The sequence below is a fragment of the Eucalyptus grandis genome, chromosome 8, assembly GCF_016545825.1.
Source record: "Eucalyptus grandis isolate ANBG69807.140 chromosome 8, ASM1654582v1, whole genome shotgun sequence".
Lineage (NCBI taxonomy): Eukaryota > Viridiplantae > Streptophyta > Magnoliopsida > Myrtales > Myrtaceae > Eucalyptus > Eucalyptus grandis.
The window spans coordinates 41,318,833-41,338,288 of record NC_052619.1 but is presented as its reverse complement, the minus strand read 5'-3'; the positions used below and the strand labels follow the sequence as shown (position 1 = coordinate 41,338,288).

The 19,456-nt window shown below is 39.7% G+C and overlaps 1 protein-coding gene and 1 pseudogene across 7 annotated transcripts; one reads left to right on the top strand and one right to left on the bottom strand.

Moving 5' to 3' along the window:
- The first annotated feature begins 1,521 nt into the window (after positions 1-1,521).
- On the top strand, positions 1,522-11,316 carry LOC104414444 (tuberculostearic acid methyltransferase UfaA1). Of its 7 annotated transcripts, none has more exons than XM_039298876.1 (25): positions 1,522-1,662; positions 2,090-2,293; positions 4,870-5,087; positions 5,586-5,691; positions 5,819-5,920; positions 6,116-6,175; positions 6,300-6,378; positions 6,560-6,707; positions 6,971-7,094; positions 7,426-7,606; positions 7,915-7,943; positions 8,017-8,165; positions 8,487-8,589; positions 8,729-8,824; positions 8,921-8,976; positions 9,070-9,193; positions 9,358-9,420; positions 9,562-9,621; positions 9,709-9,870; positions 9,951-10,024; positions 10,107-10,200; positions 10,287-10,423; positions 10,498-10,578; positions 10,663-10,768; positions 10,933-11,316. In XM_039298876.1, exons 2-25 carry the CDS (start codon positions 2,120-2,122, stop codon positions 11,002-11,004), a joined length of 2,598 nt encoding a protein of 865 aa, XP_039154810.1. In that variant the 5' UTR covers positions 1,522-1,662; positions 2,090-2,119; the 3' UTR covers positions 11,005-11,316. The 7 variants fall into 7 exon arrangements, with proteins under 7 accessions (XP_039154810.1, XP_039154809.1, XP_039154808.1 ...); XM_039298875.1 differs by having other exon boundaries at positions 1,526-1,662; positions 2,085-2,293; XM_039298874.1 differs by having other exon boundaries at positions 1,531-1,662; positions 2,000-2,293.
- A 5,252-nt stretch (positions 11,317-16,568) lies between these two features.
- Positions 16,569-18,918, bottom strand: LOC120286590 (annotated as a pseudogene).
- Positions 18,919-19,456: the final 538 nt, after the last annotated feature.

Below are 19,456 nucleotides of genomic sequence, written 5' to 3'. Positions count from 1 at the left end.
TGTTTTTTTTTTTTTTTTGGGTCAAAATGACCTGTCGTTGTTAATAAGTATTAAAACGTCATATATATTATTCTTCGTACTAAATAAATACAAAAAGGTCATAAAAAAGAGGTGGTCCTGTATATTATCATACCTCAAAATTTCCCTCAGTAGCGAGAGATCTTGATATTGAAAAATGGGAGAACATTTTGCTTTACATTTTCTTCTTCTTTTTCTGTCATGTTATCAGGTTCACGTCTGACAACAGTAGCGCAAGGAGAGAAATAACAATCTAGATTTCAAACAAGTTATTAAAACATTTATTGATTTTGTGCCATTTCTTGATTTTGTGCCAGCAATGGAAGCCTCCAAATAAATTTCCAGTTTTAGGTTTTTTCCTAGTTTTACTATATTCCCTAAAAAGGGTTTCCTATTTTGCATACAAATATGATGTATATAAGAGATGGATTACAGACTAGAGCAAAAAGATGAGATTTTAGGGTTTTTTCCCGTGAGTTTTGTGGGTGAGATCTTTTTTGCGGAATAGCTTTTGCTGTGGGTGTAATCTAGGCTAAGAACCACTCAATCGATTTGAACGATTGTAAACTCTATACAGCGAATTTCTTGGCGAGGGACTCTTCCTGTGGAGTAGGTATCAACAGTCGAATCAAATCGTGGTGTCCTTTTCCTCGTCCATTTCACGGGTAACTTTTTTTTTCTAGAACTATACTTGAATTGCAACTATTTGCTTTCGGCCTTTATCTTTGCAATACAAGTCACATCTATTTCTTTGTTTTGAATAATTTGGCATCTAGTTCTGTCATAGTTATCATTGATAAAAGGACACTTAAATCTCTTTAAATCAATGTCAACTATCTTCTCTGATTCAAATTACAGCATCTAGCAAGTTCCAAATTGTGGAATTAGAAGTCTACTTGGTAACAAAAGCCAAACAAATGTTGTACAATTATCGTGATTTTTTATTAACTCTTATCGCTCCCATCCTTCTTGTACTTATGCAATTCTATGCTTTGAATTGAAATTGTTATTTTCATGATGATATTATTGAAGATCAGTACTATGAATACAATACATAAGCCTTTCGAAAGAGTCGTTATAACATGTATTGCATAAAAAAAATTTCTTAAATGCTTATCAATACATGTTTAAAGATTTTTATTTATAACTATTCATTCTGTTATTAGTTATCAAAATATGCTAGAAAAAATGAAAAGTCACATTTATATGGATAGTATATGCTCTATTTTTTTTTTTCAAAATTGAATTGTGGACACATTTTGCATATGTAGAGTTGCGTATTAAAATAAATTATTATGAGGGCATATGTCTATGTATATGAGAGATCTATTAAATCAAATATTTCAAAAAATTTGGGATGCATTAATAATTTCTATGTTCTAGGGCACTGGATTGGGTAAGGTAAGACTAAAAAACGCTCTCTTTCTCTCTCTAAAGTTGGTCGTCTCCTATCTTCGCAATTGACCGAATGTGCGTGAGAGAGAGAGAGAGAGAGAGAGAGAGAGAGTTGAGAATGAGAGCTTCCATTGGCGAGTGATAGAACCAGTAGCTAGAGATATTTAAGGGAATGCAAGTACCAGTCCGAGAGATTCTAGGCTTCTCTCTCTCTCTCTCTAGTCTATCCTCTCGCAACACCCTTTTAAGGTAACGTTTTCGTCGTCTTCTCCTCCTCTTCCTCCTCCTCCTCCTCTCTCTCTCTCTCTCTCTCTCTCTCTCTCTCTCTCTCTCTCGGGATAAAGTTTTCTCGGAATGTGCTTAGAAAACTGTCGAGAAAATTATGGGTACATAGCATTTTTCTTCTCGACTGGAAGTTCTTGAACACATATGCCCAGAAAGAAAGAAAATCGACAATTTCCTTTAAAAGATTTCCTCTTCACGCCCTCCCTATGCAATGTGTGTCCTTTCCGAAAATCATTCACTTTCATGTTTTGCCTCACGTTCCACTTCCGTGCATTTTCACTAGTGCCCCTAATCACTGCAGAAAAATTTTCAACTTAACCGTAGACGAGAGGTTGCATTGGCATTCATTGAACAGTCTCTTTTCCTCTTTTTTCCTTGGAGTCAAGATTAGGGTATCTATTGAGAAAAGATTGGGAAGAAGATGAAAGTGGGGGTGATTGGGGGAGGCGTGAGCGGGCTTGTGGCGGCCTATGAGGCGGCGAGGGGAGGAGCGAAGGTGGTGGTGTACGAGAAGGAGGACTACTTGGGCGGCCATGCCAAGACCGTCTCATTCGACGGCGTGGACCTGGACCTCGGCTTCATGGTCTTCAATCGTGTAAGTCTGCAGCTCTCCATTTCCGTTCTTCTCTTCTTCTTTTACATTTTGCCCACCATTATCTCCACTGCATTTTCCTCCATTTTCTTTTAGTCATCTCTGCTCAGAGCAATAAATGTCAGGAGCCAAACATCTCGTGACAGACAAAATGACTTCCTCGTCATTTCTCAATTCGCCCCTGTTTATCGTCTTTTCTCTAGAAATACAACAAGTAACTTTGTAGGTTGGGGTTCAAGGGAGGTGCGAAGACAGTAGAAAAGGTAACTTCTAAACGCGCAATGTGCAGATTTAGAAAGTCGCAGTGCCTTTCTACACGTGCATACGTTTAATTTCAATCTTTTTTTTTCTTTTTTTTTTTCCGGTGGCATATACATTCTGCATCTTTTTTTCTCCCATCTTAAATACAAGATGGACTGATTCTGCAAGCATACTCTCCGTTTACCATATATCGGAATGTTTTTTCCAAAAACCGGAGTGCCATAAGATAGATATTAATAATTTTCGAGATAAGTAAGCTGCTGACTTTTAGTCTCCATACCATTTATTTTCATTTTAATGCTATTGTAGTGGTAAGTGGAGATTATAATGTTTTTAAAAATTCAAAAAATATATTACTTTTACTTGAAGGAGAAAAAAGCTATTAGTTTTAGAAGTTCAATCAATTGTAGGATGAGTACAAGAAAAAAGTGGAATTGATTGTGATATGGAACTATTTTTGGTTTTATATGAAGACCAGTGGATTGAAAGAAAAGGGCTTCCGCAGGAAAGTTGGGGGTGGTCCAATCCCGCAATGTCAGGCATAAAACCAAAAAAAAATACAGGCACTGAAAATGATTGGGTCTCATTGTAGTTCTCGGATTTTTTAATTCAAGTATTTTATTTTGAAAAGAATTGTAAATGATGATGATGTTTAAAAATAGAAACTTTTTGTTTTAAGTAACATGTGCACGTACGTGTTGTTTTAAGTATCACAAGTATTTGTTAATTAGACTAGCCAACCTATTTACATGAGGTCTCGCTTATTAAAATATCAAATTATATTAAATTTACCTATTTAGGTATGTTTATGTTACAACCATATATTTCGGAGAGCCAATTTGTGCACCTACGTGACTATTATTTGTTGAAGGGAGATTGGCATGTTTGATTAGGAACTATGAGGTGATTCAAGAGTTTCAGATACTTCATTATTAGCATAAAAAGGTTTAAATGATTATTCAAACATTTGATGCTCATTTGTGTGTGTAGTGTTGTCTCTAAACCTGACTTTCTAACCACTTTGGAAAATTAATCGTCAAATGTAATCCGATGATTAAAAAACTAAGACATAAAACGTAACTTTCGAACTTGATGATAATATTTTTCTCTCCGGTGCTATTTCTAATTTCGATGAGAGAACAAATAATGGGCAGTGGGGACGGCATTGCAACATGGGACAATGGCTATAAAAGTTCACAGCTAAGCCTGTTTGTCATCTTCTTCCTGGATTTGGAACAAGTTGCATCGTATTGTCTCCTACTTTTTTTATTTATTTTTAATCTGTATCTCCTTCTACTTATCTCAGCCTTTTTTTTTTTTTACATTTGTGGCGGGTTTTCGAAAAGATCATGGGAACACCCATGCGAAATGTACGAGAGCTCTAGGCTCAACCAGTATCACCCACGAGCGATCTTTTAGTGAACTTAGGCTCGATTCACGTATAATCACATGAAACCCATTTTTTTTTTTTTTTTTTTTTTTTGGAGCAGATCCTGGTAATAATTTCTCACTACTCACACTTTTAGAGTAGACCTTGGTCGGGGCCTTGGTGTTTCCCTGGGCTCGCCAATCCGGCAAGGTTTAGAACCTGCAAAAAAGAGCAGGTTCTTATCTAGTTAGATTTGCTTTATTCTTTAGTGATATTTCTTTTATGTTTATAGCTGTACTATAGAGAAAGGAGTTGCATGACTAAGACGTGCATGACCATACTTAAACTGAATATAGACATAAAGATAGAACGGCTCAATCAATTTCCAGCTGAGAATAAGAATAAATAGATCCACCAGTTGGGCTGCATAACAATGGCCCGCCTAGTTCTTTTCTAGCCCATGATTTTGGGGCTGCGCCGGAAAATGTATTGGCCCTGAAAGTTTGATTTCAATCATTCAGAAAAAAAAGGCAATTTAAGCATGTCGCGCAGATAGAAACTTAGGGAGTTGAAAATTTCTTTCTTTTTACTGTGATCGGAACTATTATATGCATGGATAAATTTTGTTTATTATCATGTATAATATCAATGATGCATATGCTATTGATCGGTTTTCTACCCTCAAGACATGGCACATCACAAAAAAAGTTGTTGGCCATTGAAATGTCTATGAGCAGCTTTAACCATCAAATCTTGTCTCTGAGTATAAATTGATTCAATATACCACTGATGTGCTATGTCATTAGTACAAGAGTTGAAGCCACTGATCTGTTATTTTGTCACTTGGAGATCATGGTTCTTTGGCTTAGTAGAGAAGTAAATTTCTTCATAAAGAATCGCTTATCTTGAGCAACTTCTAATGCTGACATGAATCCCGAGTCTATTGCAGGTTACGTACCCTAATATGATGGAGTTGTTTGAGAGTCTCCGAGTGGATATGGAGATATCAGACATGTCATTCTCGGTTAGCTTAGATGAAGGCCGAGGTTGTGAATGGGGAAGCAGAAATGGTCTTTTGGGTTTGTTTGCCCAGAAGTCAAATGTGTTGAATCCTTACTTCTGGCAAATGCTCAGAGAAATCATCAAATTTAAGGAGGATGTCCTCAGGTAAATCAAGTCTTTTGCTTGTAGCTTAGAACAATGATATTGATCATAATCATTTATGCCAAAGATTTCTTGGTAATCATTTTTGCAATCTTGCCAATAAGTAGGAAATATCATTAAAGAAGTGTTATTGCTAAATCGATCACGGATGACATCAATGTAGAGAGTGATTTTGAAGCCTAAGTTTTTGGCAAAATGCTACACTGTTTGCATGAGATTTCAAATTGTTTGAACAATGATACCTATCATTTTTCGAAAGGGAACTTTGGATATTCTATGCATTCTATAGCAGGATAAGATGATTAGATATCTAAAGTTGTCTAGAAAATGGTCAATATTCATTCTTACGGTAGCATATCCTACATGACTTTGCAAGGTAATCAAGCTGGGCCCACTGCATTAAAATGTATAAGCCAATCCTCAAGTTATTGCATCCTTTTTGTATGTACGACCGGACAATCACCGGCAGTCACTCTGTTTCTTGACTGTTTATCTTTGTAGTTACCTAGAAGGGCTCGAGAGGAATCCTGACATTGACCGCAATGAAACTTTGGGACAGTTTGTCAAGTCACGGGGTTACTCTGAATTATTTCAAAGGGCTTACATTGTGAGATTGTTGAATTACTGTACTCTGTCATATCCTTGATCTTTAACTCATATGACAAAATCCGTCCTTCGCTTGTTTGTAGAATGTAGATCTATGGGAATTAACAGTTAATCATATTTTTCTATAGATCCCAATTTGTGGTTCAATCTGGTCTTGCTCTTCAAAAGGAGTCATGAGCTTTTCAGCCTTCTCGGTTCTGTCCTTTTGCCGCAATCATCATCTGCTTCAGGTAGGTCATGTGGCTCTAGAAGAGTAAGTGATAAATTGTAAATGACAAAAATTGTGTTTCAAAATTTCAGATATCCTACCAACCAAATCTCGGTAGCATTTTATATGAATAAGTCAATCAACTAATCTTTTCTTCGATCTCTATCAGTCTGTTGTCATCATCCTCTTTGTCCATTTTTACATGTTTTCTTTGCAGGTTCTTGGCCGCCCTCAGTGGCTTACTGTCCGAAGACGCTCGCATTCTTATGTCAATAAGGTGATGATAATTCGGACATGCAGTGGTTCAAGATGGAAAACTGGACGTTCTTGGTCGTAATTTTTCCTCTGGAAGCCCTACAAAAAAATTGATGAGTTGAACTGTAAATATTTGTGAATTTCAGGTCAGAGATGAGCTTGAGTGTAGAGGGTGTGAAATAAGAACAAGTTGCGAAGTGCGATCCATCTCAACTAGTGATCAGGGTATGTATGTTGGTAGTCTTCTCCTTTTTTGCACTGTTTTGGTCACATAACATGGAGTTAGAGCAAATGATATGGGCGTAATAGCTATGTTGTCATCGTAGGTATATCTGAGAATCATCATGACAATTTATAGTTTTGGTCCCATTAGTCTGCAATTTATTGATAACAGGAGATTGAACAGGATGCGTTGTCCTAACTGGAGATGGTTCTGAAGAATTATATGATAAGTGTATTGTAGCAGTCCATGCACCGGATGCTTTGAGATTGTTGGGAGACCAAGCAACTTACGATGAGATGAGAGTACTTGGTGCATTCCAATATGCCTACAGGTATAATTGGTTAATTTGTCGCTTGCACGTTTTCATGTAATGTTTTCATGGCCAGTATCTGCAAATATCCAATTGTCTACAAGGGCAGTTAGTTGATGTAGAGTGGAACAATGGTGTCCACAGTGATGTCGTTGTCAATTGCATCTGCTTTAAGCCTTCTGCTTGGGAAAATTTCTGCAGAAATTTCGAGAGTGGCAAGCTTCTTTTTGCTTTTTATATCTACTACAGAGTGCAAAACCATCGGTACATTTTTCTATTGGCAGCGACATTTATCTTCATCGTGACAAAACTTTCATGCCCAAAAACCCAGCAGCGTGGAGTGCATGGAATTTTCTGGGGAGTACTGAAAATAAAGTGTGCTTGACATACTGGCTCGATGTGCTTCAGGTATGGCAACTGTGCTTTGCTGATTTTATTTCTGATTCTGCTGTTCCCTTCGGGATCTGTTGCACTACAAACTCGTGCTACATATCACCTTAAAATAAAAGAAGTGAAACTTGCAGTTGTCATGGAGTGCATAAACTACACTAAATAGTACTTGGTCGATATGCTTATAAGTTGTTAATGCCCACTAAAAATTTAAGCAACGTAGCATCTTCGTGAGGTGCATTCTGCAACACGTTGACAATTTCTGTGGTTTGACTGCCTCTAGAACTCCCTTTCTGCTGGCACCAGTTTCAGCATGAATGATTTTAATGGGGCCCGTGAAAATTTGCAGAACCTTGATCAGAAGGATTTGCCATTTCTCGTGACTCTCAATCCTTCACGAGAACCACAAAACACTTTGCTTAAGTGGTGCACTGGCCATCCAATTCCATCTGTTGCTGCATCGAAAGCTTCACAAGAGCTAGATCAGATCCAAGGAAAAAGAGGAATTTGGTTCTGCGGAGCATACCAGGGTGAGCCTTTGAAATTCCTATTTTAGCGCCAGTGATTGTTTTTGTAAAAACACTGAGAGTATCATTTATTTCTGGGCATGTGATAAAGAATACTTCTACAAGGTTCTTGCCATATTTCTTGAGGTTAAATTTTGAATGAGGGTCCTAAGTTATGCCTAATTGAAGAGTCAATTTGTGTGGTCTTTGCTCATAAAATTGTAGTGATTTGAATCTTTTGGTAGAAAGAATTTTTTAATTCTTGGACTCAGGTCGCCAAGGGAACGTAGTTTTTATTTCATTACCAACTTAAGTTTTTATTCTTCTTTCAGGATATGGCTTCCACGAGGATGGATTGAAGGTATAGACTCTCTCTCTCTCTCTGTGTGGGCAAGCTGTATATGCGAATCTTAAGTCAAGGGACTTATTTACAGGCTGGCATGGCTGCTGCACATGGAGTGATTGGACAAAGTCATTCTGTTCTTGAGAATCCTCAACATATGGTTCCTTCACTCATGGAAATGGGGGCACGCCTTTTTGTTACTAGATTTCTTGGACGTTATATTTCCACAGGATCGTTAATGTGAGTATACTACTACTTATCATGATAACTATTGGCTGGTAGTGTACATATCTCCTTGTCTTATGTGGATCTTCAGAACTGTTAACCGTCATTGCTCTGAATTAGCATCTGAGTCAACATCTTCTCGTCTTTAACATCATATCCATTGCTACTCTGTTGTGGTCCACTTCTGCATATTAGTTAGTCACTCAGAATCAGAATTTGTGAGTTTACTTGTCAATAATAGTGATACTCGAAAATGTAAAATGTTCTTGTTGACTCACGGTTTAGGGGAACATATTGAAAATTACATAGTGATAATTGTGCTTTCTTGAGTGGCAGTTTATTAGAGGAAGGAGGCACGATGTTTACCTTCGAGGGAACCACAAAAAGATGTCCTCTAACAGTTAATTTGAGGATCCACAGTCCACAGTTTTACTGGAAGGTATCGTTCTATCTGTATGCGCAATTTCTGCCCACACTGAATCAGACAATTCAGGACCCTCCTGCGGATGAAGTGCAGTTTTTGCTTTTCCCGGCTGAGACCCTTTTGTGTCTTAATAGAGAATTTTTTGGTTTTTCAGGTGATGACTCAGGCTGATCTAGGCCTGGCAGATGCTTACATAAATGGTGATTTTTCTTTTGTAGATAAAGATAGAGGTCTTTTAAATCTTTTTCAGGTATTTTCTTCATCAAATGGACTTCATTCATCAATGCTGTATCCTTTTGAGCTTTTCAAATACTTAATCACTTGCCAAGAATATGGACAATTGCAGATTCTCATAGCCAACAGAGATTCTGATACTACCGTCTCGAAATTAAGTAAGAAAAGGTACATAATACATTACTAATTGGAACAAAATATTTTCGACCTTGTACAATCGTATTAAAGATACTAAACCGGTGGATGCCCTTTTTTGATTAGGGGTTGGTGGACACCAATGTTATTAACAGCTGGTATTGCTTCGGCTAAGTACTTCTTCAAGCATGTATCAAGGCAAAACACTTTAACACAAGCTCGCAGGAATATCTCCCGGCATTATGATCTGGTAGATACCTTATTCCTATTCTTTTTTCCTAGCATTTTGTCAAGAAAACAGAACAAACCAGAATACATTGTCAATTTCTCGACATGATTTATATCAAAAGCAGGATTGTCCTTGTGCATATGATATGATGTAATGTTAGGATTTCCATTTCGTCATGTTGGCAGAGTAATGAACTTTTTTCGCTGTTCTTGGATGAGACTATGACATACTCATGCGCAGTATTCAAGGTCAGTAACCACACTGTGTTTTTATATTCCTGCTGCTGAATACGTGCTTTAGAAGCCAGAGTGAATAAAAAATCCATATCTGAATGCAGTCTAGTCGCTCAAAACAATGATGCGTACTTGTCCTGTTGAAATATTTGATAGATGGAAGGTGAAGACCTAAAGGTGGCCCAGATGAGAAAGATCTGTCTTTTGATTAAAAAAGTAAGTTTGATTTGCTATTAGTTGGGCTGCTTGACGGTTACCCTTTGACTGTTTTGTGACTAATACTTTTGCCTTATCAAAATGTAGGCAAGAATTGAAAAGACGCATGAAGTTCTTGAAATTGGCTGCGGTTGGGGAAGCTTTGCCATTGAAGTTGTCAGGCAAACTGGATGCAAATACACGGGCATTACTTTGTCGAAAGAGCAACTGAAGTATGCTGAATCAAGAGTGAAAGAAGCAGGCCTTCAGGTATCCAATCTGCCTGCATTTGGTACTTGAAAAAATTACTTTATTTGGTCCGAGAGATAATGTATTTCCTTTTGACGCAGGACCACATCAAATTTCTTCTTTGCGATTATCGCCAATTGCCAAGTACCTACAAATATGACAGGATCATTTCCTGGTGAGTTTGTCTTTTCATAATATGATTAAAATGACCCAAAAAAATGCTTAAATGACTCACTCTTGATGGAATGAATTCACAGTGAGATGATAGAAGCAGTTGGCCATGAATACATGGAGGAGTTCTTCAGCTGTTGCGAATCAGTGCTAGCCAAAGACGGACTTCTTGTTCTACAGGCATGTGACATACACCAGTTTTATGGCTCTAACTATCGTTTCATAATGCTTATTTTTTTTTTCACTGGTGTGTTAAATTCCACTAGTTCATATCCATACCCGATGAGCGGTATGACGAATACCGGCGAAGTTCTGACTTCATAAAAGAATATATCTTCCCTGGTGGCTGCCTGCCTTCGTTAAGCAGGATAACATCAGCTATGGCGTCCGCGTCCCGACTTTGGTACAATTATTAAGCCCATAAGTTTCTTTCTTCTTCTTCACTTAATTTATTCACCAAGAGACCTTCCACTACAGCGTGGAGCATCTGGACAACATAGGCATCCATTACTACCAAACGCTTCAGTGTTGGAGGAAGAACTTCATGGAAAAAAAGAGGTGACTAGTGAAACGATGCTGCAACACTTTGGTACAATTTCTCCCAGTTTAGTAGTCATTCATGACAGTTTTCTCCTTTTGCAGGAAAATATTGGCTCTGGGATTCAATGAAGAGTTCATAAGGACATGGGAATACTACTTCGACTATTGCGCAGCTGGTTTTAAGTTGCACACCCTTGGAAATTATCAGGTAATGCCTCATTATTTTAAGTAGTAGTACTTTCTTTCCTCTTGATGGGAGAAGTCTGCTTTCGCTCTGGTCAAGTTGAAAATAAAAATAATACACTAGTGCAGATTACAAACGTAATTTTTTTTCCTTTTCAAAGTGTAATTTTCAATGAACTTTGGATGCAGATTGTGTTCTCACGTCCAGGCAATGATGATGCTTTCGCTGATCCGTATGTGAGTTTCCCATCGTCGAATTGATCTTTTCGTTGCAAAGTGACTAAGCAGCATGACCCACTTGAGTCAGCTCACAATTGATTCCCTCAGGGTCATTTAGCCCTTATTTCCTGGGAAATTTTTCTTGCTTCTTTCAGTGATTCAACATTCTTTGGTTTGTAAACACCACATCAAACGTGCAAATTGATTGGTTGAGAGAAAAGTTCTCTTTTTGTAGTCCAGAATGATATTCAAATTGGTGCGGTTATTGATTCAGAGAAGGAGCTGGCCAAACTTCTTCTGCAACTAGTAGCAAATTATCTGCATTTGAAGGCGCAAAAGTTTGCTATTCTTTAATTGCTTTTGAAGCTGGTTGTCCAAGCATGAGATGTGAGTTGAAAGCAAGATATTACTATAGACAGTTTTGATTGCCCATATGGTGTCTGCATCGGAAAAACGAGATGAGATTGTGTCCTGTGCTAGTAATTTCCTCAATCTGATCGTATCATTCTTAACGTGGGGTGGTAAGTTAGTTTTGATATTGCAAGGTAACTTTTCATAGATCATGTTGTCTCAGGACTAATGAAAGAGGGCCAAAGTCTTATTCAGAGGCAAGTTATGGAATCTTGCATTCCATATTACTTAAAATTGAACGACAATTGACAATTGAACTTGCCAACATGATAGGTTAAAGGGAAAGACAGAGAGAAGAAACCTGCCAAGCTCTCACTGTCGCTCCAAAAATGGTGAAATTCCCATCACTCGACACCTTCTAATTGATCACATCTCACAACCCAACGAGAACTTAGTTCAATTCAAACCCCGTCAATGCTGTTCTTCGCAAATAATCCTTCTCATCCTTTTGCAGTCTCCATTGACGGAGTGAGTCCATGAGTTTTGAACCAAATGGCGAAAAATAGACTCGTCCCCGATTGGAGCACCTTTAACAATCTGCTGAGTTCTCTCATTCGGTCGGGCTCGTTTGATAAGGTGTGGCGTCTGTTCCCCAAAGTAAGAATCGTCAACGAGTGGAGTCTCGGAATCATGGCAAACGGCTGTTGCGAAGCTGGTTCCTTGGACCGGGCTTTCGAGATTTTTTTTCGGTTGAAGGGGATGAACTTGTCTCCAGTGGCTTACATATACGTGGTCTTGACTGATGACTGTTGAAAACATGGCGATGTCAAAAGAGCGGAGAATTGTTCTAGGAGATGAGCGACTTGGGTTTAGGTGCCAAACGCAAAACCTACAGAGTGTTGCTTGATGGGTATTTGAGAAAAGACAAGACGGGAGATGGTCTCGAGTTGTACCGAAAGATGAAGCTGAGTGGGGTTGTTCCGAGTGTTCATACTTGCAATCTCATGATCAACGTGCTTTGCAAGAGAGGTGATGTAAACGGGGCCCTTGAACTGTTTCAATGAAATGCGCGAGCAAGGGATCATGTATAGTGTTGTTACATTCAATATTCTCATTAGGGGTCTGTGTTGTGACTCCATAGTTTGGGAAGTCTGAGAGGTTGGTGGACTTCATGAAAAGGAGCGGCATTACATTTAACACACTCATACATTGATTTTGTGATTGGGGAAAGTTGGATAAAGCTTTCAGCTTATTTGATCAGCTGAACTCAAGTGTTCACTCCCCATGTTGGTTACATACGACACACTTTGAATGCCGGATATGCTAGAGCCAAGAATTTGCCTGCGGTGACAGATTTGCTGAAGGAGATGGAGGAGAGAGGCATCTCTCTTTCGAAAGTGACCCATACTATTCTAGTAGGTGCCTACGTACGATCGGACGACATGGAGAAAGGATCCGACATCTATTTATCTTTGCAGAAGGCTGGATTCACTCCTGATGTGCACACATACGGTGTTTTAGTACACGGGTTGTGCCTGAAAGGTCATATGAAGGAAGTATAGAAGATGTTTAAGTCGATCCATGATGGATGCATAGAGGCCAATGACGTGATATACAGCACAACGATCAGTGGATACTGCAAGGAGGGTAGCTCGTATAGGGCCCTGAGTTAGTTTCCAGAAAAAGGCAAGAAAGGAATGGTTCCTAACTTTGGCAGCTACAGTTGAACTGTTGAGGTTCTTTGCAAGTATTGCAAGTGGGAAGGGGCGGCTGATTCACTTAATGCCATGGTGGAGTAAGGTTTCAAGCCTTCTGTTTCTCTTCATGATATGATTTGAAAGGCAAAGAGAGGCACAAGTTAGGGTGGCAAAACTGAGCTATGTAAATTAAGGAGCCCTTTTGGGAAAGCCAATTTCTCTAGACTAATCAAATGGCACAGTCCAAAGCATTGCTTCCAACTAGAGTTGACCAATGCGAATGGACAAGTATCTACCTCTACATCTGCTAGATTTTAACTTGCATCTTGTTGAGTTTTTCACCTCAGTATGTGTTTACCAGGGTATCAATGTCACGCCCCGAACCTTGAGTGTGCGAACATTCCTCTACGATCAATTAAAATTGTGATGTCCCAAGACGTATTGTTAACCCATTCTTTTTATCTTGCGATTAAACGCATGCGGAAGAAATTTATAAACCACCTAGTCAAAGCATTAAATAATAGGGATAGTAAGCACATCAACCATTCTAAAACAACACTTTAATTTATAAACTGTTAACCCTAGGAAATTTAATAATTACAAGCCTTTCTATGGTCATTTCTACCAACCATCTCAAAAACCTGTAGGGTCAAGGTTAACTTAAACTTCACTAACAAAGAAGCTGACCAAAAGTGATGCCTAGCACACCCGCATCTTGGTCCATCAAGACCCCAAACCACACGGGACGGTTCTCCATACTATGGGCCAGAAAAATATTTATAACAACAAGGTAAGATATAAATCCCAACAAGTTAACAGCCTAAGTCTGAGTAGGACGCAAATTCATCTTGGAGGCAGCCTAAACATGCAATGGCATACAAACTTACCTCGCCTTGGCACACCCCTACATATTAATACATCATATATACCAACACTAATTCAATAAATATAATCAACAATCAGAACACATAACTTTCATATATCAAATATCCACACGAGTCCCAATTATAAGGTAAAACTTGTTTTGGCCTATCCCATATCGTGCCTCACAATTTTACCCCATAATCAGGCATAATACATCACGACCATTCACACGTGTTCCAATTATAACGACCCCTCGAACCACGGCCAACACACAAGTAGGTAGTCTTCTGGCATGATCGGGCATCGTCCCGCCCTATGAGGCACAACATCATCTAGAACACTTGCCTAGACGGTATTCCATAAGAAGCATCGATCCGGCATCAACTGCGACTCAGCATCTTGACCCTCGCTGAGCATTCAATAAACATCGGGCATTGTCCTCAAACTCCCGTTGGGTGACAAGTTCAATTAAGTGACCACACAAGCATGCAAACACTCAAACCAATTCTTATCTACTGTCAGTAGTGTAAAAGAGTTCGTGTTTAAATAGCAAACCTTGAAAAATCTCTACATTTAAAAATTCCGGTAAAATAATCGCATGTGGTCACATACTTAAAATCAACCTACCAAATATTACATGCTTTCATTTTAAAATCCCATTGCCCCATTTAACACATAAAACACAGCGCCAAACACAACATTTCGAAGTTTGCCATTTTCTTTTCAAATAAACCTTCTTTGAAAATAGGATTTAAACCCATGATTTAGGCAATCAACAACATGTCATTACAAACTTAGACAGTCATAATTATGCATAATTTCATCTAATAAATTGACATAAAATTCTAATTAACGGCTAAACCATCATTAATTTCCACTAATCACGATTAAACTTGCTTAATTAATTTAAACATGATTAATTAAACTAACAATCCTTAATTAAGATTAATCTCTAGTAGCCTTCATTTAATCCATCCTTAATCTTAGTTAGGGCTAAACTATCGTTAAAGGCCACTAACTACCATTAGCCCTAAACTAAACTACCCCTAAACGCAATTAACTTTCTCATTAAGGATTAGGAGTTAACTCAGGGGTTTTCCAGCAATGACAAGCTCACGGCAACGGTGGGGGCAACGGCGTCGAGGACATGGCGTTCCTGGCTTGAACGAGAACTCAAATGGTGGCAACGAAGCCTCTCGAGGCTCATGGGCACAAAGAGGGGGAGATGTTTGGCTTGGTGGTGGTGAACTGGTGGAGCAACAACAACGGCGGATGGTGGGGATGTGGGACGATGAAGATGGCGCGGTGGCGGTGACTCCTCAAAACCCACAACCAAGCTCGGCTTGGCTTGGGTAGTGGTGTATCGGTGTGGAGATGGAGATATTGGTGGACCGTAGTGTTCGGTGAGGTGGTGAGGATGGCGGTGGTGGCTTGAACGAGCGACACGGACGCGACGGTGAGTGGTGGTTTGCGATGGTGGTGATGGAGAACAAGGGAAGAAGAATACGAAGAAGAAGAGAATGATGAAGATGAAGCTGAAGATAAAGGAAATGAAAGCGAAATGAAAGCGAAATGAAAGCAAAATGGAAGAGAGAGGAGAAGGAAGGAGGTTCGACTAAGGGGGGAAGAAACGTGAGGGTAGAGAGAGAGAGATTCTTGCATTTTTATCATGAAGAGTCCAACACAATCCCCCAATTTCCTCTCCACCTTTCCTTTTTTTTTTTTTTTTTTGGTATGATCCTCTCCACCTTTTATTCCTTTTGTCTTGTAGTCTATAAATGCAAGACTTTTCGGAAATGTTAGGTGCGTTTGGTAACGTTTCTGTTTAAAAATTGTTCCAAGAAACAGAAATAGAAAAAAATGTTTCTGTTATAGGGAATGATTTTTTAACAAAAAAACGTGTTTGGTAACTGTATAAAATTTCTGTTTACGGAATAGAAAAAGAACCGAAACACATTTGGTAACTGCACAAAATTTCTGTTCCTAGAATAGAAAAAGAACAGAAACACGTTTGGTAACTGCACAAAATTTTTGTTCCAATTTTTTTTCAAGTGTTTTTTTTAATAAAGTGTAAACTTGGTATTAAATTATCATTCTCATGAAATGCTCATCAATTTAATTTTGTTCATATTAAGTGAAAACAAACATTCTAAACATGATCATATTTGCTTACTTGGAAATTTTTTTTTTAAGTTTGTACCAAAAATTTCCCAATTGCTTTTTATTTATTTAATAAAGTGTAAACTTGGTTTTGAATTCTCATTATCATAAAATGCTCATCAATTTAATTTTATTCATGGTGAGTAAAGTCTAACATTCTGAACATGATTATAAGTGCATACTTTGAAGAAAATTTTATAAATAAACTTTGTACCAAATTTTTCTCACGTGCCTTTTTTTTCAATAAAGTGTAAACTTGGTATTGCATTATCACTCTAATGAAATGCTCATCAATTTAATTTTGTTCATGGTGGGTGAAGACAAACATTCTGAACATGGTCATGTGCATACTTGAAACAAAATTTCGTAAGTAAAATTTGTACAATAAGAGCTAGCTAAAAGAAGAATATCTTATAGATCTCTACATAGACCCTTTCATACATAACATCACAATAATGAAGTAATATAGTTCATTGTTCAACTTCATCACATTGAATTTGATAAGTGAGTACTTGAAAACAAAATTACAAAAGTCGGAAACACAAAGTCATGAAATCTCAGGCATATTATGATCCCTCGCCATTTTATTTGCAATCCTTGTCCTAAGCATGTTTATTCTAGGTGCATCATGCAATGTATCATCTGCAACCTCAGGACAAAGAGGCAAAGATAGTTCTCAATTTCTGCAGGCATGTCATAGTTGATCACATGTTGAATGTCAGGAAAGTCCAACCCCTTTGAAGCAACATCTGTGGCAACCAAGACATCTTTCATGCCTGCCTTAAACGATGAAATAGCATATTCTCTCTCTTAGTAATGTCTTTGCCACCATGAATAACCACTGCTTCAACTCCTTTCAAAAGTAGACACTCATGAATGTCATCCACATCGGCCTTGTTCTCACATAATATAAGGACAGGGGGTGGAGTTTTCTGAAGGCACTCAAGAAGGTAAACAATTTTTGCCTCCTGCTTGACATACTCGACCTCTTGAATGACATCAAGATTTGCAGCACCTGCTCTTCCCACATTGACCGTGACAGGCTTCACCATAGCACTTCTTGCAAAATTCTGAATTTTAGTAGGCATAGTGGCAGAAAAGAGGAGCGTTTGACGTTGAGCTTTGAAGTGGTCGAACACCTCCCTTATATCATCTTCAAATCCCAAGTCCACCAATCTGTCAACCTCATCTAAAGTAAGGTACCTGCAGAAAGCAACAGATCAGTATAATTGTCCCCACAAATAACAATTCTGAATATTAGACAGCAGTGCATTAACAGAAAATCAAGATTGAGGCTAATTTAGGAAAGAGTGCAAGATGAAGAATCTTGGTTCGGTGAAATCCCATATCCTCAGGACAAAGAGGCAAAGATAAGAACTCAAAAAGCAATCTCAATCAATGTCCCATGCCACGCTATTTAACCTTTGAGCTAGCATTGACCGTTGGAATCCAAATGGTGCACATAGAACTCAAGCAAAAACATAGAGCACTAAGAACGCAAATATGCTCGACTTAAGCACTATTGAGTTTTTTCAATGCAGATTTATTGAAGATTCGATTTAGTTGCTTCAGAGTAGGGATAACATTTAGTATTTGGCAGTTTCACGTCTGCTGTCCACTAATAACTTCCTACCAATAGCAAACCAATCAACTTGCCAATGCATGATCATACGCCAACAGTTACAGATGGAATTATTCAGAGATAGCCAGATGTTGTGGAAAGCAGTGTACAAGTTCAAAAGGTATAAAAGGATGAATTAAAGGATTTTACCTGCAATTACAAGGTTCATCTTTTTCTTTGCCAGCATATCCTTCAATAGACCAGGAGTAGCAACAACAATGTGCACTCCCTTCCTCACAACCTCCACCTGCGATCGCATATCCACTCCTCCAATACATAGCAGAGCCCTCAACTCTGGATATCCGGCCTCTCTCAACGGAACCAAAAACTGCTCCACAACTTCATATGTCTGTCTCGCGAGCTCTCTTGAAGGGTAGGCAACCAATCCGAACGGTCCTTCACCGTGAGCAATGGGCATCATCATCTCCTCCTGAAGAGCAATCATGATCATCAGCAACACGAAAACCAAAGTCTTCCCCGACCTTGTGAATGCAATCCCTATCATATCTCTGCCCACCAAGACCACTAGAAGAGCCTGCACCTGAATCGGCATCGGCTGCACAATCCCCTTCACTTTCAACTTCTTCAAAATAGGGTCTAGGAACCTCATATCCTTAAAATTCTTTATTGGCGGCAGGATATCCTCTCCATCAACAATAATATGCCACTGCTTCCAAATCATATCGCACTGCTTCCCCAACATCCTCCGAATCGGCAATAGCAGCTTCCACCCACTCAGCAGCGGCTCGGTGTAAATGATTCCCTTCGCCAACTCGCGGATCGACATCAAGGTCTTGCGATTGGATAAGTTCTCAAGCATCTCCTTCTCATGTTGCACCATCTGCTCGGTGGGGGAATCTCGGGCTGATCCCGTTTCAGCTGCGTCGCCTTCACCAGGAGGCTAGGCTTGACTTCCGCCAGCTTCGCCTTCTAGTGGTCTTCCTCGAGCGAAGAAGCGTTGTCCTTGCGCTGGAAGATCTTCTGGGCTTCCATTGCCCTGCGCTTGGCGACGAGGACGTACTTGACGTAATCGTCCTCCCCCTCCATGACCGTGGAACCTCCCGCGGCAGCGGACATGCTTAAAAGTACCGTCGAATTTCTCCGCGCAGAAGTGCGTGAAACCCTAATTTGATGTTACTTGGGCAGCGATGTCCGAAGCTATAGAATCGGTTGAGCACTTGCCCCTTGAAGAATCAAACGGATCGAGGAGATAGTACTTGGAGTGATGGGCGGAGCGCGGCGAATCGCTTTGATGGCCGAGCAGGAGAGTGGAACGGCGGCGGTGGCGGCGAGAGAACCGGTGAAGGCGGCGACACTCTATTAGAGCAAGTGGGGAGAGAAGGAGAAATGGAGATTGGATACAAGAGACTGGAGATCCGTACCGCGAGCAGAGCAGGGCTCACTGCAAGCAAATGCTCGAGCGAGCTGCTCATCTGGGCGAGCGTGCTGGTCTAGATCTCGAGCAAGCAGACGAGCCGCTGCCGCAGATTTGGCGAGCAACGGTGCCCTAGATCTGGGCAAGCGCTGGCTCGAGCGAGCCCTCACGCTCGAGCTCCAAGCAGCCATCGCCCAGATCTGTGGGGTGGCTCTCGCCAAAGCCCTCGTCAATCGGTGAAGGAGGAGCAGTGAGCAGGTTCACCTGGTGAAGGAGCAGCGGCTGTCGGTGCCGGAGAGGACAACGGTGGAGAAGCCTGATGGTCTCGAGACAGAGGCGGCTGTCGGCGCCAGAGAGGATGATAGTGGAGAAGCCGAATGGTCTTGAGAGAAAGGCGGCTGTCGGCGTCGTAGAGTGGGAGGCGCC